We start from the raw sequence: 25,623 nt of genomic DNA on the forward strand, positions 1-25,623 counted from the left end.
CAGACACCCCGCCTTTAGTTTTTCTTAGAAAGTAAAGGTTAAGACTACATGAAAACGATTAACTTTCTGTCTAAAATCTTAACTGAGATTACAGCTACAGGAAACACATTTCCGAGGTAAGAATTAATTATTTATGTTATGTACAGGCCTGGGAAAGAGGCTTTAAATGCCTTTAACTCTGAGGCTGAATCAAAAGAAAAAAAGCTTCTGTACTTGGTTCAGTCCAGCTTTCACAGGATTGGAGCAGGCCTACTAAAAATCACTAAAGGGGGGAAGAAAGTAAAAATTACTGCAGATGCACTAACTGTGTGTATTGTTAGAAAAAATCCACTGCTCTCTAACTGAAGCTTGTGCACCCATCCTCATGGTGTGCACACAATCATTCAGGAGAAGTTACTTCTGCCCTGCTTGTCTATGATGTATTTCCCGTTGTGCGGGTATTTTAAGTTATATGTGACTATTTGACACAATGCGGAGCAGTGTCCTTGGTGCGAGTTACAGGTATCTCTTAGCTTATTAAAAGTACTGAATAAACTAGTCTGAGAGACAGGCTTATTAAGAAAATGAATATACATAAAGAAAGCAGACTTTTTGTGGTGTCTGCTTTAGCTCATTCTCTGTCAATTTAGCTTCTAAAAACAGATGACTCTTTGGCTAGTCAGTCAAGGAATGTACTTTTCCTTGAGTTTTCACAAATCCTCTTCTACCAAGGATTTTAAACCCTGAAACTGAGTTCTAACTGCCTTCATTAAAGATGTTGAGAACTAAATGCAGGGAAAGAGAACGGGACCAGGACTGTTTGCACCTAGTATTTCAATCTAGATTTGCAAAAAAAAAAAGGGAGCTTTGGCAATATTTCCAAATATTTGTTTAAATAATAGCACTCTGGAATAATTTCCTTAGAGAAAAGAATAAGAATGAAACAAATCCTGAAGTTAGTCCGTGCATTAACTTTTCCTAATGGCTCTAGTATCCAGTTCTTGAAGTACACACTCTGGTTCAATGCGGCTCAGGCTGTAACGTCTCGTCTTCTATGTTGTCCTTTCAAAATCAACCGGGTAACCTTGCTAACAAAGTTTCTGAACTAGGTAGCAGTATTTTCACCTAGAGGCTGGTGACACAGCATCCTTCTTGACCCAAATCAAATAAAAAGAAAACCAATGCTAAAACATATGGAAGAATTCATATTTGGTGGAGATTAAAAATGTCCCTCTGATTGTAAACAGCTGCATGCTGTGGGCTGCATGACAGTGGCTGGGGTTGCCTAAACTAGGTTACCATTTCCATGCAATAATCTTACCACTCTGAGACATTGAATAACCTAGTGTACTTTTATTAAGTAAATGGAAGCAGAGGTTAATGAACATTTATTGGACCAACTTAACACCTTGAAATCACAGGCATCAGTCAGACTGAGAGGCAGCATACTGGTAAGATCAAGTTTTCTTTACAAATCTATGAGCCCCCGTACAAAAATGAAGTATAAAAGGGGCAAACAGAAATATTTGTTTCTTCCCAATCCCAGGGCTGCTTCTGAGGTCACATTCAGCATAGATTTAGAGAAGTCCAAGAGGCGCTCTAAATTATGCAGTGATATTTACAGTACCAGGAGGACCCTTCTCCAGTCGGAGACTGAAAAAAAATTAAAAAATCACAACATTAGCTCTGCACCTGCATGAGTCTTCCCTATGCGAGTGAAGCTTCCAGCTGAATTTATGGCAGCCTTTTGCCCTCTATGTACCACACAAACAACATGGATGGAGCAGAAGGGTTTAGGCCGGGCAGGAGGCAGGGGAGGCCAGGTGCACGGGGCAGACTGAGGAGTCCTGGGCTTGCTCTGCGCGTCCTGGGACTGTGCTGAAACCGGTTCCTGGAGCTCAGCGGGCTGCGTGGTTCAGCTGTACTTAAAGCCTAGGGGGGTTCCAAGTTAATCTTTTGCTACTGAAGGTTCCTACAAGGAAAACAGTCTGCGGTAAAGAGGAGGCAGGACAGTACGCTAACTGATGTGCTTTACAGTTTTTGTCTCCTGATAATAGGCTATTATACAGTGAGAATAAAAGGCCCAAAGCTCTCCAAGTTACTCTTTCTACTGTGTAATATTAACTGAATGGTAGCTCCACTTGAGAGAAGAAAAGCGTATTAGTTACATTAAATCACTACTTACTGTCATCTACATAAGGCAGAAGCACCCTCATGGGCCTCATGAGTTTTCTATCCTTTCAGGCTGGATACACAGAAACTCCAAGAAATTCACAATAACAGAGTCAAAAGTGTGTAGTCAAAACATTTATGGTGGACTATACCCAAATTATCAAAATTACTTTACCTGTTTAATGTCATAAACATTTGAGATGAAGAATGTGTCACTGAAGTCAGACACCAATGCTTACCAGAGAAGTAGTTTGTATTCCTAACACCAGAAACACTCCACTGCTTGATTTTCAGTAGGTCTTCTCATCTTTGTGCTTTACTGGGAAAAGAGGTAGTTTTGAGAGTGAAGCAACCTGTCACTTCGATGAGCTCAGCTAGAGTGTAATACTCCCATTGCAAGAGCCGATTGTGTGCTGTTCCTGTAGAACACCTCCTAAAGTTCATCCAGGACTAAAATGAGACGGCACAACTGCTTGAAAAATTACCTCTTACTCACTAAATAGTTCACGGTTTGTACCTATCCCCTTTTACAGGGGCTAAATTCAGAACAGATGAGCAGCTACTATTACTCCAACAGGTTCCTTCTTACTCTCTGCCTTCCCTACGTGAGGCCCATACACATTCTCATCGGCTGTTTTCCAACACTCCGCAAACTACAAACTCAAGGTACTTGGTTACGGTACTTGCTTTGGAACGCGATCACAGAACTGTGATTCCAGCGGTAGCGTAAGTGGGTTCAGCAGGTAGGGTAAAGAGATGGATCAAGTTCCCTCCTGCGCTGCAGGCTGGGCGCTGTGCTGGGAATGCTGCACGGAAGAAACACCCTGCCCGACCTGGCTGTTTGGAATGCCTGGCTGGACTGAGATTTCATCCAAGGATTTTTATGAGAAGGACCGAGATTTGACCACCTAACCTGCAGTAGGAGAAAACTGCCAACCTATGCACTTTATGGTAATGACCCCTATGATAAAGGTTTGACTGTGAGAACCTTTTCCGATGACACGCACAGTGTTGCCAAACAACTGGAACAGCCCACAGATCAATTACAGCTGATGATAGTTCAACTTTGAGGATAAGTCCTTTGAGAACACTGTATCATTTTAATCTAAACACAGAATGTCATACTATACACAGCAGCACAGCCGACCAAGCTTTTGAAATAAATAATTTTAAGGAACACCTCTTGGTGGCAATGCTCGCTTCTGTTAACCATTTTCAGAAAAAAATTTGCAAACCACCTGGGCCAGTGAGAGCAAGAAGAAGGGAAGCAAAGCACCAGGTCAGCACGTGGTTAAATTTTCTTTCTTGGGTCTGCTCTAATTCTAAATTTGTTCAACCTGAGCTCCTGGAACAGGCTGTGCCCCTGGCAGGGCTTCCCTTAACAGACTTTAAGAAACCTTTTCTCACTGCAAGAGTCACTGATTTGTTCTTGAAACTCCCTGTGATGAAATGAAGGACCCAAAAGCATTTAATTGTTGAACACATAAAAGGAAGTATATTTAAAATAAAAAAAATTGGTCAGACTGTAGAGTCAATTACCATTTTTAAAGGAATTTACAGGGCTGTTGCAGATGAGTCTTTTGGAATAGTCAGTTTATCGCAATGCCTAAACTGGTTTCTTCATTGCACAGTATTTTCTTTTAAAATGTGTGCATTTTTTAACAATTACATACATATTAAAAATCAGCATTTCTTTGCTTAAACTTAATTAAAACGTTAATACTCTCAGACAACACAGATCTGAAATGGTGAAACCAGTAATTGCCCCCTCCCACCTTACAACAAATTAAATTGAGACAAAATTACAAACACATTTCACTACATGATTATTATTAATAAAAATCAGTTTGTTTTTTTTTTTTTTTATAAAGTTGCCCAAAATGCAAGGGATGTGCATAGGTTTACAACTTAGTCAGAATAATATTTTACTTTATTCCCTTGGGTACGTGTTCCCATGAACGGAATGTACTTTGCTGTAGATTACAGGTTTTTTCAACACAGATACACCAACGGCATGAACGCTTGCGACTGTCCACATGCATTAAGAGTCAAGACCCAATTTCAAATTTCTAAAAGTTTTACAGAGTTCTTCAAAGAGACAGTATCACATTATCTGGATGTTACACAAAAGTACTTAAAAATACTATCCTAGAAAAAAAAAAAGCAAAGAAAGGCCTTTAAAATTTATGAATTTGTTTCGTAACCACTAGACTAATTATTTCAAATAAATAAAGGAAAGCAAAGTATTCCAATTCATAAAATCAGACCCTAAAAAGAATGTAGTGTTCCACCCCCAAGTTAAGGTAACAGAATCATATTATTATTACTATTAAAATAGATTATAGAAAGCAGCATCTATTTTGTGCAGTTTTTAGGGGCCCTTGAAATAAAAAGCTATGATTTCCAAAAATATAACATTCCAAAGGACTGAATAATGCATATATTTAAAGATACATTTTATTAAAGTTTAGGAGAAATGATTAAAAAAAGATACTGTCTCTTTAAATTAGTGTTTAATTTGTTTTTCCCCCTCCTCCTATCTATTTGGACATGACAATAATTATAAATTTAGGTCACACTACATCTAGGTAGTCTCTAGGGGCCAAGACCTGTTGACACAAGGTCAATAACGAAGAGGTTTTCCATGTATGAGGTGGTTCCCAGTAATGACGGATTTTTTTAATTTTTTTTTTTCAATTCTCTCGTGACCGGTCTAGTAGACCCAGGAGACCGGGACCCACTGTGAGGCTGTACACACAAGCTCGATGGCTTCCTCCAGGTGCCTGATAGTTTCATCAATTTCATTGTTGATAATTGTTAGGTCAAAGTAGTGTGCATATGTTCTCTGTAAGATTTCGGACTCCTTCTGCAGGCGCTGAAGAGACTCATCCTGTTTGGCAGTCAGGAAAGAAAATGGGAGAGAGAGAAGTTGGAGCCTTTCGTACTCCTCTACAACAGCTTACTAGCAGTTACTTACAGAGAAGGAAACAGGCTAAAAAGTCTTAGGGAAGCCTAGGTGGTTTTCATACCCCACCTAAATATATGGAAACCACATGGGAGAAATGGCACAATTTCTCTCTTGAAGCTGACATTCAAACGGCACTCAAGTTATTGATGTTACTTGAGACAAAACACAAGTCTAGCACTAAAAAAGCAAGGCAGAGGATGGACGCTTAGAAAAGCAGCACAGACATGAGCAGCGGAGACCGTATATGAATAAAATGTACAAAGTGCACAAATAAGAGCTATCTGGCCTACGTCCAGGTAAGAACATGAGAAACAGGAGAGAGTATATTGTCAGGTATCAGCTGTTCACGGTTTCGGTTATGTTTTCTGTTCAACATCAGTCTTCTGTGTCTACTTCCTTTAATAATCATTTACTGATAAGGAAGTTCTCACTCCACATTACTTTGCGGTTCCTATTTCAGAGCATGCCATTTCCAGCATCTCCTAGTGTGAGATCCTGAAGATGAACCACACGGCCCGCACTCAAAGGCCAGTGACGGCAGACTGGTGCTCTCCATGGCTTTGGGTCAATGTCCTTACAGAAGCACGTTCATCCGACTTTGTGGGTGCCCTGCTTTGGGGGTGTGCAGCCAGCAACGCTACAGCGACGGGCTTTGTTAGTGAGTTCTGCCTTTCTGAGAGTGCGGGATTGCAAAAAGGCTCCTTTCTAGGGCTCTGCAGCAATTACAAGTTTGAATTCTCTTCCTGAAAATTCCCTTAGAAATTAAAAAAAAAAATCACTTGTTGCTTTCGGGAATCTCGAAATAGCCATGGGAAGGTAATCAAGTCCTTCCTGCCCCACAGGTTTGGGGTGGATATGGGGCAAACTTACATATGAACAGTACAGGCTCCTGCTGCTCTGGAGTATCTGTAGTGTCACCCTACTTGATCAATCAACTGGGATACACTTTGTTGTAACAGAGTTTAGGCTGCAGGAAGTACAGACACAGTGCCCAGAGCTGTTTTCACAAGAAATTATTCTGGGAACAGAGTTTTATTCAGCTGATAAGAAACTTCCCCTCTCCCCTTTTTTTCTGTTTAAACTTCCCAAGTATTTGTATTCACAGTGACAAGTAGCTGTGGAACAGCAGCTTTCAGGTCCTCTGAAGGGAACAACCTCTGCTGAGACAGTTCTCCTTCCCTGTAGCTACGAAACCAACCACTTCTGGAGGAGAAGTTCTGCACCAAAGTTACAGTTCTGCTTCTCTCCTGAAGCTGTAGCCTCAAATGAGGGGGGAAATGCCACCTTCACTTGATAATCACCACAAATTTCATTCAAAGTCCAACAAATACTCCTCACATGTGCTTCTGTACAAGGGATGCTCCTTTTACGGACCATTACGCATCGCTGGTAATGCCTGGAACTTCCATAGAAAATACCAGTGCATGCAAATTTAATTTATGCTATTAACAAACTGGGGGATATATGGATCAATACTAATATTAAGTATATTTGTGGAACATTTCATATGGCCCAGTGTCTTTAAGCCAAAAAGCTAGTTAGGTAAACTGCCAACTTCTCATAGATTCCAAAAGAGACATCAATTTCTATCAGCAGGGGATCTAAACTTTTCTTTTTAAATTAACCTACAAAGGAAAAACCTCATACTTGTCAAGCAGAATATTTTCAGTACTTTAAACGTATCTTGCTTTAAATTTTATATTTAAAGCCAGTTTTAGCAAAATCATATTGCACCTTTAAAAGAGTTTTAATCTCATGGCACAAAGCTAACAGTACCTGAAAAACCCCCATGAAGCCTTAGAACTGTTAAGTCGTATGTAGCTTTTTAACTGCTGTTCAGATTTCCCAGCGTCACCTTTACCTACAAGTATGAGAATGAACTTTTCTCACTAAAGCATCTGTCTTACTGTGACTGACAATAAAAATCTGAAAAACTTACGGCCATCTCATCTTAAAAAAAATAACTGGTAGATAGAGAAAAATGAATACTAACACTTAGCTTGCACGCATAGCTAAACTAAGAGTCTCAAAAATTCATTAGATTTTAATATTTTTCTGACTTAGTTTTCCTAGATCCAACTTCACTGGGATCAAAGTGGGTTGTATTGTGGAATATCTAAATTTTTTAGCCTGTTAGGAAATGTAAAATATTGCTTCTTTCTTATACTTTTAGGGGCAGTAATGAGTTTGGGACAGGCAGCAGATTTCAAATAGGTTCAAACTTGAAAATGTTCTGCAAAAAGAAAAGAGATTACAGTTCTTGATTTTTGTTTTATTCTGGGACCAAATTTCACCTGTTTGTGACAGAGTATCTGTCTGTACATTCAGAACCATGTCAGACTTGGCTAAGTGTTTCCTCTGTGTCTGTCAGTGACAAAATTCATCTTTGAAGCTAACACTTCCTCAAAATTTTCACAGTAGTAAGTTCCTCTCAGTTTCTCTAAAATTTCTTGATTAGATTTTGAATAGCAAACATCCCAGATTATTCTCCAAGAATATTCTCCAGCAGTTGTGCTCTCAATAGTGTCAAGAAAGAAGATATTTATCAAAAATGTTCAGCTAGCTGCAGACAGACAAATGAATGACCACAACTTTGGTAATTTCACGTTTGGGAGCAGAACATCTGTCTTTCCTTCTCCCCTCAGCCCTCATGCAATAGGCATTTTATGTGGGTCTGGTTGCAACGTGTCCATTATTGAAACAGGTTCTTCTTTCCTGATCACCAGAATTCAGTTCACTTTTCTGATCTTCTCTCCTTCTCCACCACAGCTGGGACAGAAAGGAGTGAAACATGGCTTTTATCCACAAATCTCTCCCAAGTGCATAATGGCCACCAGTGATATCTGCAGTCTCTGAGGGCTGGGTTTTTTTTGGCCTTAAAATACATAGGACAATAGCTGCTGCTTGTGACAGTCAAAGCACAGACTAACAAATTACTAATATTCCCTTCTAAGGCTGTGAACAATGTATAAACACACCATCAGGCCTCTGCCAATTTTGCTCCAACAGAAAGAAATTCTCCTTAATTTAAAAGGCTGGTGGACTGCAAACTTCCTAAGAAAAATTCCTTTTATTCTTCGGCTGTAGGAAGGGAGAAAGCATAGCTAAAATTCAGAAGAATTTGGCTCAATAAAGATTTACACATGGCTCAATAAAGATTTAGATCAAAAAAGCGGAGCCTGCAAAATCCTCTTTGCTCTTGTCTGGGCAACGGGAGGTAGAAAACAGCTGGAGGAAAGAGGAACTACTACAATGTTTCCTGATATGCTCTCTCCTCTCTCTGTTTTAGCACAGCTATAATCTGATTTAAGTTTCCTTTGTGATCAGACAGGTGGGTACACTCTGGGAGATTTCCTATATGACTTAAATTGGTTTTGTGCTTTGCAGAATTGCTCATAGTGCACCGCTCTATTCAGTTGGAAAGCATAATATTTTGTCTCCTGACTCTTGCTGTGTGTCCTCGATTATTGAGATATTTTGTGTGGTCTATGATAGGCTAAAGTGTCTCAAGAGAGATACTTTTAAGATCAGGCCTCTGCACTGATTTTACCACAAAATTCAGATGTACAGCTGTAAGAGTAGAAATTTTACTCTCTAGTTTCTTTTTACTAGCAAATAATTTTAGCGCAGGTATCTGAAGTCATTATTACATTACATTTTTATTCCAATGGAGAATGGGAGCGAGCGTATCTACATTCTAAAACTACTGAAATAACCAGGACTACCTTGTCAGCCCCTAGCTGGTACTTACAGGCAATTTTCTGCACCATTTTGGCAGCTATGTACAATTAGTACGAGTGCAGGAAAATGAAAGAAAAGCAAAGATGAAATTTAAGAAAACATAAGGGGGGAAAAAAGGACAGTCATTTACAGAAGTGTTCTCAAAAAGCGTAAGTAAAATAAACAAAGTAGGATAAGAGGATAAACAGAAAGGGATACTCATTATGCAAATGAACCCTTCAAAAAGGAAGCATGAATGGGAAATATGAAACACACACTCTCCACCCTTGTTTGCTGCCTTGCAGGCTGCTAACACACACACAGAATTTGCATATCTCCCTTCACGCAGCCCAGTAAACCCTGGAAAATAGGATGCTGTATTTGGCTAAGGTCTGTTGCTATTACCATTTCCTGCCCCTCCCTTTCCTTAAGTTTAATTGATTCATAAATTAGCATGCTTTATAAGAGCAGCCTCGGTTCAGCAATTCACGTGCCTGAGTGAAACCCTGCGTGCACAGAGACTTTAGTCACAAGACCTTAAAATAAAGACACAGCCATTCAGCGTGAATGCAAATATTTAGAACATAACACTTTACTTCTACTAATATCTTTGGCATGAACAAATATTTCCCCACCACTACTATAAAAGGTACATTTCTGTCCTCTTGCCAGTGTACCACAGAAAGCATTTTGTCCCTCATATGAACTGTCCCAAATGCCTCTATATTACATCCTGCAGCTGGAAGATTAAAAGTTAAATACCCCTGGCAGATGAGTGAGGCCAAGGAAGACCGTGTGGGAGCTGAGACACAGGTACGGAGGCAACAAACCCAGGCAACTACATCATCGCACAGGGTACCTGGCTGCCTGAGAGCTGCTGCATGCACGGTGCTTGCCTCACACATCCTAAGAACAGCTCTGTTTTGAAAGTGATGCCATGCCATTTGCTTGGACGAAGGCAAATTCAGGGTAGAATACAAAATTTTAGTATTTTCTCAAGATTGTACTGATTTACAGCATACACCAACACCAGCAGTTAGACAAACTGTCACTTCACTAACATTGCAAATTATGATGTTCTGAGAGATCTTTGTCTGTACGCTCGTGTGACATTTACCAGTTAAGGTGTGGGTCCATAAGATACGGTGAAATGACATAACTTACTGCTGTGAAAGTTAAAAGATCCTTCTTCCCCCTCCTATCCCTCTTCCTGGCTATGTGCTTTCACTGCTTGTTCTGGCATTGGTACTTGTCAGAGCCTTTGTGAGCTGCTTGAAAACTGACAAAAGTCCAATTTAGAATTGAAGTAGCTCCCTAAAGGATCTGGAAAGTGCCATGGCCAGTGCGGACTGGCAGTACATGCCCCAGAAGCAAGTTAGAGAGAATCGCTCCCTTCAGCAACAGTGAACTAGTGGAATGCCTCAGCTGCCAGTAGAATTACAGCTTGAGGCCAGTACTTTTCACTCTCCACTTGCTATTTTAATAATCATTCAGGGTATTTGCATTTAAATATGTTTGTCTTGTTCCTTGTTTTCCTGCAAGCCTCTGTAGTGATGTCACAGTTTCATACTTGTGATATCGCAATTACATTTCTATAAAAACAGGCTGTAGAGACAGGGCTTCTGACTTTATTTTTGCGTGATCAACGAGACATCTAGGGGATTTGGAACAGATTCATGGTCAAATCCAATTGATTAAATACCTTAATATCACGTTTAAAAAAGGCTGAGCAGATAAAGTGTTTGTATAAATACTGTCTGCCCTGTTGTGAGCTAAATCCAGAATTGCTTGATATCATCTTCGAAATCAGTAGCACTCTGCAGAATGGATACTCTATACAAACTCGGTAGGAAATTCAGGATGTGGACCTCCATGAATAGTTCACATTATTCCACAAGCAATTAACCCTTTGGCCAAAGCTTCTGATTCTTAGAGAACAGTCTTTGAAAATAATAAGCCTATTCCTGATATATATTTGTTGTATAGAAAAAATACTGAAAGATAAAGGTGGGATGACAGCACAGTCACGCACACCAGTTTCTTCAGTTCAGGCCAGCTGTAATCTAGTGCTAACATTGCAACTCAGAACTGAGTAATTTGTGCTAATGATTTGTCAAGGATTTGGAAATGGATCTTTGAGCTAGGGCAGAGAATGAAATAAAAGAATATGTTTGTTTAGAATACGTCATGTGGATCCTTCAACTTGAAGCTCAAATTTTGAATTAGAAAAATCAGTTAATAAACAACAAATGCATGTCAATAAACTTAATAGTGCTGCCATACAACTGTCTTTCTGCCTCTCGATTTATGGACAAGGAAACAATTAAAGAGTCTTATCTGCATATTTGAATCTCATCCTTAATTCTGTCTCTGATAGGACATTAGATTGCAACATGCCATACCTCATTAATGCCTGGGGTAATCGTAGGTGCAGCAATAAAAACAACAAAAGGAGCAAACTCTGCAGTTCTCAGGACCTTCAATGCCTACGTGAAAAAAAAAACAGATATTTTAGAAGACTCCCCCAACAATCAACGTGAAATAATTTTAGTCACACAAGCAAAAGATACAAAATTGTGACTTACAAATGCAGGTATTTGTTTTTAAACTTATCTGGAGTCAAGCCAGACTTAGTAAGACAGACACCTAACTTTTTGCATTAGTTTACATTTTTGGTGGTCAAACCATATATTTATGCTTAATTAAAGTGAGTTTTCAAGACAACACTAGCATTTTCAGAGAGGCTTTCTCCATACAGTCTCAAAGAGTGCAAAATTCTGTTTGCATTTAAACTGAACGATTAACACCAGGTAAAAAAATTCAGTCATGCCATAAATAGGGAAAAGAGCCAACTATATTTTAGAATAAAAATTGATTAGAGTATCATTTTTGTCTGACTTTTTCTACCTATCAACACTTTTTAATTATTATTTTCTGAAACAAATGATAATGTGATGTGAGATGTTTGAAGTTTTCAAAAAGTAAGCATGGTGAAATTTTTAAAAGGTGAGCATAGCGCTAATGCAGTAAATGCAGCACCAATCCCCTGAACCAAATGTATGGAAAAGAGTTCTCATTAGAAAGTTGACTTAGCCATAATTTGCTGAGTGACACACAGATCCGCCATATGTGAAACTCTGGTACAGATCCAGGCTAGACTGAAGTGCAGGACAGTAAGTAAACATATCTCAGCTGAACTCAAATGGATGGACTAGATAAAGTAAGACTACTAAAGGTCAGTCTTTTTTTGCTCTTGTTTTGCTTTTTCCACTTCCTGTCTTCTCCAAAGTTTTTTCTTTTTCTTTTTAAACAAACAAACAAACAAACAAACAAGCACCAACAAAGAAAAACCTACAATCCATCTTTTTCCCAAGCTAAAGAGGTTTTCATGTCTGCTGCTTGAAACCCACCTATATATAAAATCTATGCCAACCTCCTCTAAACAAGAGATAAAACTCCATATGTGAAAGTGAAGAAAACTCACATGACTAAAAGTACGCAAGGGAAAACAAGCAAGCAGTTTAAGATAACTAGGAGTAAGTCCACAAACAGGCTGGCCTTAATGAGCCTAGATGGATGCAGGAGGAAGCTGGTTAAAGAAAGAGGCTTGCTAGACACATGCTGGAGGAAGTGTAGCAAAGGTGGCTGTTACCAGATGTAAATATAGTCTAACAAAGAAAACGGCTTCTGAGAATTGTAATGCTTCTGAATAATGCAAGTTGAGGAGGTTTATCAAGACAGTTTGCTTTTAACAACTGTGGCATTTGAACTAACTATAAATGCTGCTCTCCCTGAAAACAGTTAAATGTGGGATTTTATTTTTCAGAACAGCACCACGCTAGCATGCTATGTGAACTGTCCTAAATAATTTAGTCGGGTGTCATATTTCTGTTATGAAATTCTTAAAGAATTTGAAGTTCTTGAATCCATTCACAAAGAAGAAAGAAGGCAGCAAATTTAAATAGATAACATACTGGTCACAATTTTGTCTTTCCTTTCATTTCCTTTAATCTGCTAGAATAATATAAACATCATGTTTGTCCATATTCATGTTGTTCCACTTAACAAAACATATAAACACATCCTTGTGAATTGAAAGTCATGACTATGTGGATGTTTCAAAGGAAAGATCAGAAGTTTCTGCTGAAGATTTTATATAATGAATGAACAAACTATTAGTGTTTCTTGAGAGCCTGATTTTCCTTCCTGCCCACTTCCAAAAAATATAATACTGCAACACAGAAAGGAGTTTGTACAGTAACAACACTGATCTGGTCATTGTACAAACAGCATCAATATCGGTGATTGACCACAAATGTTTCTGACAATGCTCAATAGAGATAGGGAGCCAAGTGTCACAGTTAGGAACAAGACTACCCTCTAACACAGCATCAAAGATAAATGTTTGAAAATATCAAAACGTTACTCCTGGCAGGCAATGACAATCACTTGTTTTGATACGTTTCACCGGATATGAGGCTAATACAGTAAAAAGTTACACGGTAAGTAGATTTTCAAGCCACAGTGGTTGCATACCAAGCTAAACTATGTTATTGTTTCTGCTGTATGTTCTTCTAACTAGATGATTACCAGAATTCTACCTAACAGATTGACGCTTTGGTGTTCCAGGGACTTTTGTTCCACGTTATCGTATGCATTACTTACCTAGTATGCAATCAATAAAAATAAATATATCTCAATAAAATAAGGTTGAAGGATTTGTGGTAAGTCCCATTTTCATATACTTCTAATTAGTTACCTGAGGTTCTACATCAAGTATTGCAATTAGTCCCTGCTCATGGATCTTTCGTATTGTTTCCAGTTTTGTCCCATACATTGCATCCTCATGGCTGCCATATTCCAAATATTCATTGTTTGATATATCCTGCATCATTTGGTCATGTGATACAAAGTAGTAATTTTTCCCATTTTCTTCATCTTTCTTTGGAGGTCGAGTTGTGTCTGAAAATACAAAATATTTTTAGTACAAAAGCAATATTAAGCTTATATATGGCTTTTTGTTTGATTTATCAATGCTTATTCACTGAGTGATAACCTGTCAAATCACACATAGAACAACAAAGCATAAGCTGAGTGTGAAAGTGTAAGTCTAAAAAGTGGGTCAGGGCCTGATTACTTCTTGTTGAGTGAGATGAAAGCTACTTAGCAATAATATACTTTTTGAATATATTGCTTCTGCAGACTGATGTAGTAAAAGATGTAGGGCCTACTAATCCTTTTAATTAACTACCATTGTGTGTGACATGACCTTTATGATCAGGTTTTCAGTAGGTAGATAATGTCTTCATAAAGCATTCCCCCAAACTCCACACCCAACCAAAGGCCTATCTCAAAAGCTACCTATTCCTACCACAGTTTTGTAAAAGAATGCAGAAAATGCAGTAAAATCCACTCCTGAGAGTTGAGAAGAATAAATTCAACTACCTAGAGTCATCTGAAAGACCTATTAGGTTCCCATTAACACGTAAAGCGTATGTGATATTTTTATATGATCTATTGATATTATCACTAACATGAGGAAGTAATTTGGGTCTCTAAACACCAGCATAAAGTGCTATTTTAAATGCCCTATATGCCTTAAATCTGAAACATCCATATAGGACTGTTAGAAATAACACAGGAGTTAAAGGAGACCATTGTTCTTCTGGAGTGGGGCTGGAGGTCAGGTGATGTCTAAAACAGGCATCTAAACATCATACTGATGCTTAAGCACCTGAATTTCATCCTGATTTGCAGTCTAGTCTTTTTATATAATCAGTGAAGCAATTCTAGTGCTTCTACAGAGCAGGAAGCTAACTCAGGAAATCTAAGGCATGGTTGTCATGGTATAGGTGAGACCATTTTAACAGGTATTCGAAGATAAAATAACTAGTTCAGCTTCTACCTCCCCACAGCAACAAAGTCAGTACTTGAGAGAGACTGAGTGAAAAGCATACTGTAAAACATTTATTACTCTTTGGTTTAGTTCTTTGTACTGGAGAACATATTTGTTGGGTTACTACTCCCTTCCCCCCATATAATCTTGTCTGTATCGAATAATATAGGTACAGTGTACATCACATACTCCTGGCATTGCACTTTCAGAGCGTCTAATCCAGGATTTTAGTGTCTTGATATGAACAGTGCAGTTTCACGTTGCTGGTGGGGTGATCTAATGGTTCATGCTTTCAAAAGGGCTAGGTCTTTCCATTTTCCTTCTGCTGGCACTGGTCTTTGTCTAACTCCTTAGCAAGCAAGCCTGGGGAACTTAACTCGGCAGCCAGCTAATCCTTTTCCTTTAAAAATAACACTTTTTAGCAACAAAATCCTTATAGGTAGAAAAACACCCTAGTGCAATTTTAAAGTAAAGTGCTAACAAGATATGAAGAAAATTAAGGTATAATGGTCATCAGTCTCACTTCTGAGCCATGTACGATGTTTCTGAAGTCAGCCTGAAACAGAATGGACAGAGTTAACTGCTGGATGGTCTTGTTTCAGAATGCCCAGCTTGAGGAGAAAGGGTGCATCTCCAAGAGATCACGTAGTAGGATATGCAACTCCTGCCATGGTATTGCTAGAGATTGCTGTGAAGGGAAAACATCCCTGTGTTCTTCCTAACAACCCACTTGTAAGCAGTGAAGTTAATTGTGTTTTCTTTTTCTTATTGTCGTCTCTGGAAAGTTATCTTAGTATAACACCAGTCCTCAAGGCTAGGCTGTAAAAAGTAATTTAAAACATTCAGATAAAGTACACATTAAAGGTTTCCTCTAAATCCAGTTTATATTTTTTCTCACAGGAATTGCACACAGTTTTCAACGTCAAGGCTGTTCCAGTCTTACCTGAATTGTAAATGTAAAATTAGCACAGAAAAATGTTTTAGCCTTCATTCTAAATTAACAAAAATTTGGGGTAGAGAGAAGTATACTTAAGGAGAAGTTTCATGAATACTAAGAACATTCGATGTAATGGCCAGCAGATCCAGAGAGGTGATCCTGCCCCTCTACTCTGCTCTCGTGAGACCCCACCTGCAGTACTGTGTCCAGCTCTGGAGCCCTCAGCACAAGAAGGACATGGACCTCTTGGAGTGGGTCCAGAGGAGGGCCACAAAGATGATGAGAGGGCTGGAGCACCTCTCCTATGGAGACAGGCTGAGAGAGTTGGGGCTGTTCAGCCTGGAGAAGAGCAGGCTCCGGGGAGACCTTATAGCGGCCTTCTGGTACCTAAAGGGGGCCTACAGGAAAGATGGGGAGGGCTGTTTGCAAGGGCAGGTAGCGATAGGACGAGGGGCAATGGTGTTAAACTAGAGCAGGGCAGGTTTAGATTAGACATTAGGAAGAAGCCCTTCACAATGAGGGTGGTGAGACACTGGCACAGGTTGCCCAGAGAGGTGGCAGATGCCCCATCCCTGGAGACATTCAAGGCCAGGCTTGATGAGGCTCTGAGCAACCTGATCTAGTTGAAGATGTCCCTGCTCACTGCAGGGGGGTTGGACTAGATGACCTTTAAAGGTCCCTTCCAACCCAACACATTCTATGAAAAGTGGTGCTACTTACTACCCCTCCCTCTGAAAAAAAAAAAGAAGAAATATACCCAGTCCTATCACAGTTCCCACCTTTAAGATAGGATTCATCTCAGCAGAACTGAACACACGTATAGTACAATGGGTGTGCTGTCAAGGATGAAACAAACAATTTTGCAGTACACTGAACATTGCTACTTACGAGGAATGGGGTAAGCAAATCTGTCTGGGTGTTTTGTGATGAGTGTGTTTTTTATGTGTCTTCTTCCAACACCGTGTGCACCTAATCCACAACACAAAAAATGAATTATAAATTTTCCACCAGAAGGGGCTCAAAACTATGCTATTATGTTCAGAATAATAATTCAAAATTACCTAGTAAAACTAGTGTTTTCCTTTTGAATGCTGGCAGTTTTACTACTTCTTCATATGTGACGAGATCTAATTGATCAAACACTAAAACACAAAAGAAATCCCCACAGGGATAAGAAAAAAAGGCATATTAAGGGTGATAATTAATTGCACTATAAATTCTAATGTTAGCAAGTTTTAGATTTACAATACAAAATAATATATTATGGAAAATAAAACCATTTCATTATGCAATTTTAACAAAAGTGTTCATTTAAAAAACTGTTAAAAAGCAATAACAAAGCTACTGAAATGCTCAGGAAGGTTTGCATGTCCTCTCATGCAGTATTCAGCAGACTACAAAAATTAGATAAAATGGCATGCCATTCACATTTGCATTCCTAAGAAACAGCAATACTAAAGAAAAATCTGTAGACAGTGACCAACATGAATACAGTATGAGAACATCTATTTACACTAAAGATAGGGATATTTTCATAATCATGTTTTAACAAGATCTACAGGAAATGTATAGAGAAGAGTGTAAATACTTGGTGGTATTTATTCTTCAAAACTACCACCATGTTAATTGTAATTAGAGTTCTCTTTAAACACACGTGCTAGTTAAATTAACATGCTTTTAAAACTTGCGACAGAATGAAGAATTCTAACGAAAAGCGATGGCATTACATAAAAGAACCTCTACCATATTTAGGGAAAAATTGTAGAAGTATTGTTTCAGAAATAATTTCAACTGCAGTTGAAATTGGATGAATTCCATCATGCCTATCAACCTATTGTCAATTGCCAAGGTATATAATGATTGACAAATCAAGTTTTGTTCATTAAAAACAACTTATTCCTCCTGTGCCCAATAGCACAACATCTCTGGTAATTCTTGCAGAATTGTAATGAAAAAAGATGCCAGGAGGCAGTTAATTACATTTATAAAGATTACAGCAATCAGCAATTGTGAGCAGAATAACGAACAAGAGTTTTCAGTTCTGTACTTATGCATGCTATAAAAAGAAGGGAGGAGAGACTGCATCTAAAGCATGGGATCTTCGAATGTTTCCAAGTCCTAAGCTGATGTATTCACCTCAACGATATCCCATCCAAGGAGGGGGTCTTTTAGGATCAGTTTGGATATATCCCTCTCCCCCTATCCAAACCCACTTAGGAAAGCAGGCAGTGTCAGAAGCTTTAGTTTGCTTGCTCCATAAGCTCCCAGCCACTAAGAACATTAAGAGTACGGAGCCTACCAGCAAGCATGTGCTCTTTGTACTAAAGTCCCAGTTAAAGCAGCAAAGGATTTAATTTATTTCCTTTTATAGGGTAGATTTTTCAATTCAACGACAGTCTTTTTACCCTAGAGAAAAAGTACAACTACTTCAATTTGGTCAAACTATAAATCAGTCAATTGACATCCTCAACTCTCTGAGACCTTGAAAAGATACAGATATGAAAACTTCCTAGTCCATTTGAAGCATTTTGAATTTCATCCTAAAGAAAAATCTCTTTCAACCTTTCCCCAAATATTACAAGGAAGAATTTAGTAATACTTGTCTTCCGTTCCACAAACATGGAATTCTTACTACTGTCCTTTTTGCAACTTCATACTATTTAAACTAATTAATAATTCACTTCTTATTGGAAAGGGTTAAAGACCTACATCATGTTAATCAGTTTTACCATTCTAACCATCTAGGCCTGCAAGGAACTTTTTCCATTTAAAAAAAAAAATATTAAAAATCAATCCTTTATTTTCTTTTTGAACAAAACCACATTATGTTAGATACAAACAACAGGATCAAACAACAGAGATGATACATATTAATGCCTTCATCACAAACTAGCAGCATGGAGATGATGTGTCTCAGTCTACATGGATTTAGCTAATGATTGTAGGGTTTTCAAACGCAAAAGAAAAACGATTATTTTTTTATATACACAAGATAGGAGGAATACAGGGCACATTTAAAGACTGAACTTTAATGCTTCTGTGTTACTAGCTAATAAAGAAAAGGAGATCTTGAAAGGAAACAGTAAGAAGCAAATAAAGAGGCATTGTCACTTGACAGGTTACTTACATGCACAGAGGCCATTGGGAGTAAGACAGCATGAAAAATGTACAGGGGTCATTGAGATATGGCTTGTAATATATTAGTAAAATAAAAAGTATATGCACAAAATAAACTTTACCATGCAATAGTCTAAACACAAGGCAAATAAATCACATTAAGAAATGATAAACATATTTTATAAAAGCTTGGCAATTTTCCACATTACGCATAATATGAAACTTAGTTCTAGTATGTTCTAAAGAGGGTTCTTTTATGAAGTCCTGCAATAACATTTCAGTAAAATAAATAAAAAATATATCTAGATATCACTGCAGTATATCTCTAGAGCATTTATAAAAATGTCAGTCAACCTAATAATGATGGCCTAATTCTGTGGGCTTTGTTTTAAAACTGACTTTACAGTGATAAGATGTATGATCATGAAATTGTCTCCTGCAGGACACAGTACTCTAATATCAAGTATGGAGGAAAGAAAAGTGGAATTGTATTTTTCTTGTAAAGGAGAATAGATTTGCTTTTAATTACAACAACTAACTGAAATATTTCATAAACTATGTCTGATTTGCAGAATAATTTCAGTCCTAGTTCCAGTAATATCCCAATGTATCAACACCAAAATCTTAGCTCTCAAATCATTAGCTAGCCACACAAATCTTAGTTGACTATGAAGTATTTTACTAGGTCATTTCTCAGCACCCCAATTCAGTCATCCCTAAGACAAAAATAACAAGGAAGTCCAAATAGATTACCTGCTGCTAAGCAATTTATTGAATTTTATAATAAGATATAAGAGAAGTAAATTCTACTTTATTGTAAGAGCAACATTTTGACATCTGGATTAGACTTCCCAGTTCCAAATTAATTATACTTATTTTGGATCCAACAGAAGAAAAGATCTGGTTTTTATTCTGAGACAGATACACTGAAAGCTTGCAAAAGCCAGTGTTGGCATATTTCTGACTAACAATGCCAGATGTGATAGAGGGGTTCAGAGAAGGTAAACTCAGTACCTCCTTAGTTAAACTCATGTGAGCACCATAGCATTTCAGTGAACCTCTTTATATCCTACATTTTACATCATTCTCTGGAATATTACCGGTGTCACCTTTAATACCTCAAGGACACTAAGATCAATAAACATTTCTAGGAGAAATCTTGATTGCAATCTGCACTTTCATTGACTTCTTAGAGGGAAGGGGAAGTGTCAGATGGTATTCTGAAAAGAACAGTTTCTTTTATGGATCATAATGATAATTTTTAATGTTCGTGTTTCTAATTTTTGGCAAGTACTGTGCTCTGATGTAACGTGACTAGCAGCACTGAGAGTGGCAAGCACTAAGGCAGACAAACTGCACAACTCAAAGTGCTGTCAACCTTCTCCAAAACGTCCCTCCTACCTCAAGATAGGAAAGTCTAGATTGCCTTCCATTAAGGGATTTAATTGATACAAAGTCTTTGAGCTAGTTTTGGTCCTAAGGTATTGCCTGCTCCTTCTCCTTTCCTTTATTTCTTTGTAGCATGCCACGCGTAGTCACACTGACGTTATTCGCTATATAGCTGCACTGTGAACTGTATTAAGAAATATATCTGCCCTAAAGAAAAAGAATCCATGTTTTTTTGTTGGGTTGTTCTTCAGTTAGTGCAGTTAACAGCATGGCCATGCAAAGTTATAGTGGCACAACTGAAGGGAGTAGCAATGCTGTGGGAATGTATGCTGGGAGCAACTGATAAAACTTTAAAACCAGTATTGTCAAAGATTTAGGTCATAAAATCCAGTTTATTCTCAACACTTTTTGTTAAGGTCATAATTAGTAAAACATGGTCTAGTGCTACTGCAATGGAGTGGAAACATTAAAACAACCAGAATGTCAAACCACCAAAAGGAAGCAAGCAATTTAAAGTTTTCAGTCTCTACTTGTCTCATAATTAAATATTTAGAGACAATCCAAAAGGGTTTTCAGGGTAACAAGTAATTTTGTATTTAACTGTGAACGTCATAAATGTGACGTTGAATTAAGGAGTATAACTGACAATTACTGTTCTTTGACTTCCTTAGATTTTATTTTCAAACGACTTTTAAGTGAATATAAATTCTGTAGTACTGATATTATGTAGTAGTGATATTATGTTGTACTGATAGTCGCCCAGAGAAACTGTGGATGCCCCATCCCTGGAAGTGTTCAAGGCCAGGCTGGATGGGGCTTTGAGCAGCCTGGTCTAGTGGGAGGTGTCCCTGCCCAGGGCAGGGGGGTTGGGACCAGATGATCTCTAAGGTCCCTTCCAACTCTAACCATTCTGTGATTCTATAAATTATGAGCTCTGATACTGCATGCGGATTGTACAGGTAAGGAGAAATGTGAAAATACAGATTTATATTGTTTAATTGGTGCGTTCAAGAACGCAACTGAAAAAACGCAGAAATTAATGCAATATATAAAATACTTTCACTGCACTGTTTGGACAGGTATGTCTTTTAATTCTAATAAAAATCTCTGCAAGCCTCCCAAGAGATCACAACAACATACTTATCATCACAGTATGTGATATCAATGCAAAAGCAATGGAAGCAGTTTTAACACATTGAATATTTTATATTAAAAGAAGAAAAGAACTAAATTCCGCTCATGAATGAAGGGGTCTTCCTTCTTTACTACTAGAACTAATGAATATTCCTGAGCAAGGATCTCTTAACTCTACACTTCTACTTTCAAAATTTTCTAAAACAATTCAATTTTTCAGCAGTCTAAATAAAACCCCCAAATTTAGGATTCAGGCAGAAATCAGTGCAAGGAGGATGAACTTCCACCGTTTGTTCTATTTAGTAACTGTAAATAACACACTGACTACACAATGGCCCTTATTCCACTTCCAGACGTAACGCTTCAAGAAAAATGCCCTTTCATGATGTTTTCACATATATAGTCTATAACTATCAACACAAATTAACAAGGATGCTAATGAAGTCTTCTGTAGAGCACAGTACAGTTATGTAGATTGCAAAATTCATATCCTGTTGGTTTCTAGTGCTCCTTTAAATATAAAACCCAAAACAATGTAAGTCTGTATTAGGACCTATTATGAGGCAATTATTTTGTTGCAGCTTGTCTCTCACTGATTAAGGTATATGTTTAAGTAGCAAAGAACAAGCAGAGTAATGTTGGCATAATTAGAATTTTACTTATATTTTCCTAAGTAACTCATTAGGTTTATGTAACAGAGCTAGCTGAATGGCAAGGTTTAGATTGTAAAAAATTTAACCTGTTAAAGATACTTGCTTTTTTTTTTTTCCATACCTGCATTGTGCTTTGCCAAATATTTGTCTTTGTACTGCTTTTTTTTCTTTCCAAACCAAGTACAGCTGGCCTGTTGCTCCTGTTTGGTCTTCTCCATGGCAATACAAGCAACTCGCCTGGTATATGGAGGAGAAAAAGATTTTTTTTTTGTTGTTGTAGTCAACGTATTTTTAAAAAGCCACACAGAATGAATTAGAAAAACAAGACTTTTTAATAGTACAAGAGTTTAGTAAAACTTTCTAAAATCTTTTTTTTTAATGACTTGACAGCAGTTATGTACAGAGATATTTTGATATAAAGAATATTTGCTTAGTGGTAGATCAATAAAACCCACAAATCAAGCATGGGAGGAAGGGTAGCTACTAAAATGGCTGTAGACCACTTTGCAGCAGATTAGACTGGAAAAGCATGAGGTCCGAAAAGACCACTATGGTCTAAATTACTTCACAGCAAGTTGTGCTGTGCTGTGGAACTATTCTGAGGTGGATCTTTAGGATGAAGTATTGCAAGTGTTCCTGTTGCAACGTATACCAGTGTCTCCCTTATGTCAAGGCTTGCAAAGGAGCCCTTGAGATGGAATGAAATGTCTTGTCTACCTCTGTTTCTCTTCTAGCAACATCTCCCTTAGCCAGTCCAGGTGGCACAGCTGCTGTTAAACCCATCACAGCACTCTAATTCTTTTAGGTAGCAAATCTTGTATGAAATATGTTTGGCTGGATTATCCATATTGATAAACTTTCCTGAGTTATGGCCATAACATTCATGGCCCAGGACTTGCTTCCCACAGTTTGTGCTGATACATTTAAAATATTTGCTAAACAACTTCTGCAAGAGCTCTGCATTGCTTTTGCAGTACTCGGTGCCATTGCTGTTCATTGAATCTGTCATTCAGAAATCTTTTCACTATGATTTCTTTCTACTTCTTGGCTTTCACATCAAAAAGGAAAAAGAGAAAACCCCAAAAGTCCATCAATGACCTTTGTGCTTGACGTCTTGCTAACATCTTATTTCTGCAGCACTTTCATATAAGCAGTACTAATGAAAACAGTGTTTAGAAACTGAAAGAGGAATTAATTTATCCCCCTTACATAAACAATTTGCATGTAGCCTTCAAACCTAGTTTCCTACAGCATATCAGAAAGAACAAATGATGTTTACTAACACAGGTGTTCATTTTTCTAATGTAACCACACATATGATATTGCGTGCAACCCTTACTGCTATGCATATACAAGAAAAAAAAAATCAATGCCATGCAAACTGAGGTAATTATAGACTTTTTTTCGAAAAAGGAAAAAAATATACAAACACTAGCTATACAACAACGAAAAGCATGAAAGACAGAAATAAAAGTAAAGCTAAATTCATTTTTATAGAAAACTTAAGTCATACCATTCTTGAAGTTCAGGAGAAGGAATAAGACCCGCAGTACCATTTTTGGAGTTCTCAAGTTTACCCTGCCACCAGTTGTGATCATCTTTGCTAATGATTTGGATAATATCACCAACTCGGAATCTGATGCCAGCTTCTTTGCAAGGAATGAGGTCATCCTTTGCTGGATCATATTCAAATTGTGCTCTTACATATATCTATAAAAAAGAATTTATAAAAGACACTGCGATATTATTACTGGTACAGTAGCAAGAGTAACAGGTGAAAGTTTGATCTATGCATGTAGCTACACATACTGTTTGCAACAAGCAAAGGAAGAAACAGAATGGCAAAAGCATAAGTGATAGTTGAAAATGAAACAGAAACCCACCCCCCAACAAACAACAGAGACATATGATGTTATTTTGAAAGTCGTGTCTTTTACATGTACTGTAAAACCTAAACAGCAAAAATGAACACATGTAATAAACGATAGAGTCCCTCAAATCAGTATTAACTATCACGAACCATTACAGACTAAACGCCAGCAGCTTACAACTTGATCTGTACTGTATTTTTGAACTGAAGTCCCATGATATGTTTTAAAAATTTCTATGACAGGAAATTTTATTGGACAATACAAAGAACTTCAGCTACCTTGCTAATCTTCAGTATTTAGAATGAAAATTTAGTACCTTTTTTTTTTTTTTTTAAGATTAAATAGGAATTCTTCTGTTGCAGCTATCGCACATAGTTACTTGGGAGGATTCTGGGAATTCTCTGCATGGGTTTTTCAGTAAAAGTCTACTTCCGCGTAAGTGAAAACTAATGATTTGAGTAAGTTATTCTCTAAGGAACATTAACAGAAAGAATTCAGATTCTGACTTCACAATTTAAAATAATACACCAATCCTTGCTTTGTGTGTTAGTGAGGTCTCAACTCTAGAAAAGTAAAATAAAAGTTATCTCCAGTTTTGATTGCTAATTACAGCCTTGGTGCATCTAAGGATCTTAAAACTGTAATTATATGTCACGTCCAAGATGGGTAATTTCTACAGTTTATGAACCTCAAGCATCACCCTATAGCATCTCAGACAGCCATGTATATTCTACTGCTGATTTTCTTACTAAAAATTGACTATAGATTTAAGAAAAAATAAATTACATTACAAAGCAATATCCTTCAACTGTAACAAATACTTCTCAACTTTGCTCAAATTCTGCTCCAAGAATAGCTGTAATTATGTAGTATTAGCACTATTCATGAAAATTTTAAAAAGTTCCTTTCTATAGTAATCCAATCTTCAACCCAACATGTGAATAAATTAGCTTAAAATGGCTAATCACTACTGTCTTGTACCTGATGCATTTTTATCTGTTTACAGTGAGAGCATCAAATGGTAATACCAATATAGAATGCAAATTTTAATATACTAAATCTGACCCTTGTTCTGCTGTGCATTGAGTGTGTGAGTTTAGACAAGCAACTCAACTTCTTTAATCACCGGAAAAATAGGATATTTTGAAACCAACTATGCTTATTTAGTAACTGGTTTTCTATGAAGTAATCAGTGTTGAACCAATCCCTTATTTCCCCTCAACGTTATCTAACATACGTCTAGAAAAAGGAGCAGTATTTTTGGCATCTAGAAACCTCCTTGTTTTTCAAGTCCCTGCTCCAGTTTGAGCCATTATCCACCATATATTGGCTGTTCATGGAACATTACAGACTTCCTTACAGATAGCAACGTATCTGTTATTCAAGCCCTTACTGTCTTCAAGGATGACAAGCTACCAGAAAAATATACCGGTTCAATGGAAAAAGACTCTTGAAAAAAACAGGTGACTATAAATGGTGCGAGTACGAGGAGCACCAATCTTCTGATATTGCCTTGAACAAACTCTCTTCTCCTGAGAAAAATACCTTATGAGAGGAAAACCAAAACCTATCACAACAGTTTGGAAGGTCTTTCATTGAGCCCTTCCAGGACTACATTCAGGCAGCTGGAAACTTCAGAACACAGCAGAAAGTTGAAAGAACCATATAGCTGTAAGCTTTAAAAATGGGAAAAGAAGTGAGAGCAATCCATCCTCGTAACAGGTATTCCAGCCAACTTAACCAGACAGTAGTATAAAAAGATTGTCAAAGGCAACACAACATGGAGT

At 37.7% G+C, this 25,623-nt stretch overlaps 1 protein-coding gene across 7 annotated transcripts in view; it reads right to left on the minus strand.

Annotated features, from left to right (window-relative positions):
• Positions 1 to 843: 843 nt before the first annotated feature.
• The window catches only part of CASK (calcium/calmodulin dependent serine protein kinase), a 225,486-nt gene continuing 200,706 nt past the window's right edge, over positions 844 to 25,623 (minus strand). For 4 of the 7 annotated variants that reach the window (XM_054189174.1, XM_054189173.1, XM_054189172.1 and 1 more), the window contains 7 exons: positions 23,479 to 23,675; positions 22,087 to 22,202; positions 16,734 to 16,814; positions 16,561 to 16,641; positions 13,599 to 13,801; positions 11,242 to 11,325; positions 847 to 5,041 (listed from right to left, as the gene is read on the minus strand). In XM_054189174.1, the coding sequence (XP_054045149.1) occupies positions 4,865 to 5,041; positions 11,242 to 11,325; positions 13,599 to 13,801; positions 16,561 to 16,641; positions 16,734 to 16,814; positions 22,087 to 22,202; positions 23,479 to 23,675 (939 nt within the window). In that variant the 3' untranslated portion in view covers positions 847 to 4,864. Of the gene's footprint in view, positions 5,042 to 11,241; positions 11,326 to 13,598; positions 13,802 to 16,560; positions 16,642 to 16,733; positions 16,815 to 22,086; positions 22,203 to 23,478; positions 23,676 to 25,623 lie in introns of all 7 variants that reach the window. The other 3 variants (XM_054189177.1, XM_054189176.1, XM_054189175.1) reach the window with 2 other exon arrangements.

The sequence above is a fragment of the Rissa tridactyla genome, chromosome 1 (assembly GCF_028500815.1).
Source record: "Rissa tridactyla isolate bRisTri1 chromosome 1, bRisTri1.patW.cur.20221130, whole genome shotgun sequence".
NCBI lineage: Eukaryota > Metazoa > Chordata > Aves > Charadriiformes > Laridae > Rissa > Rissa tridactyla.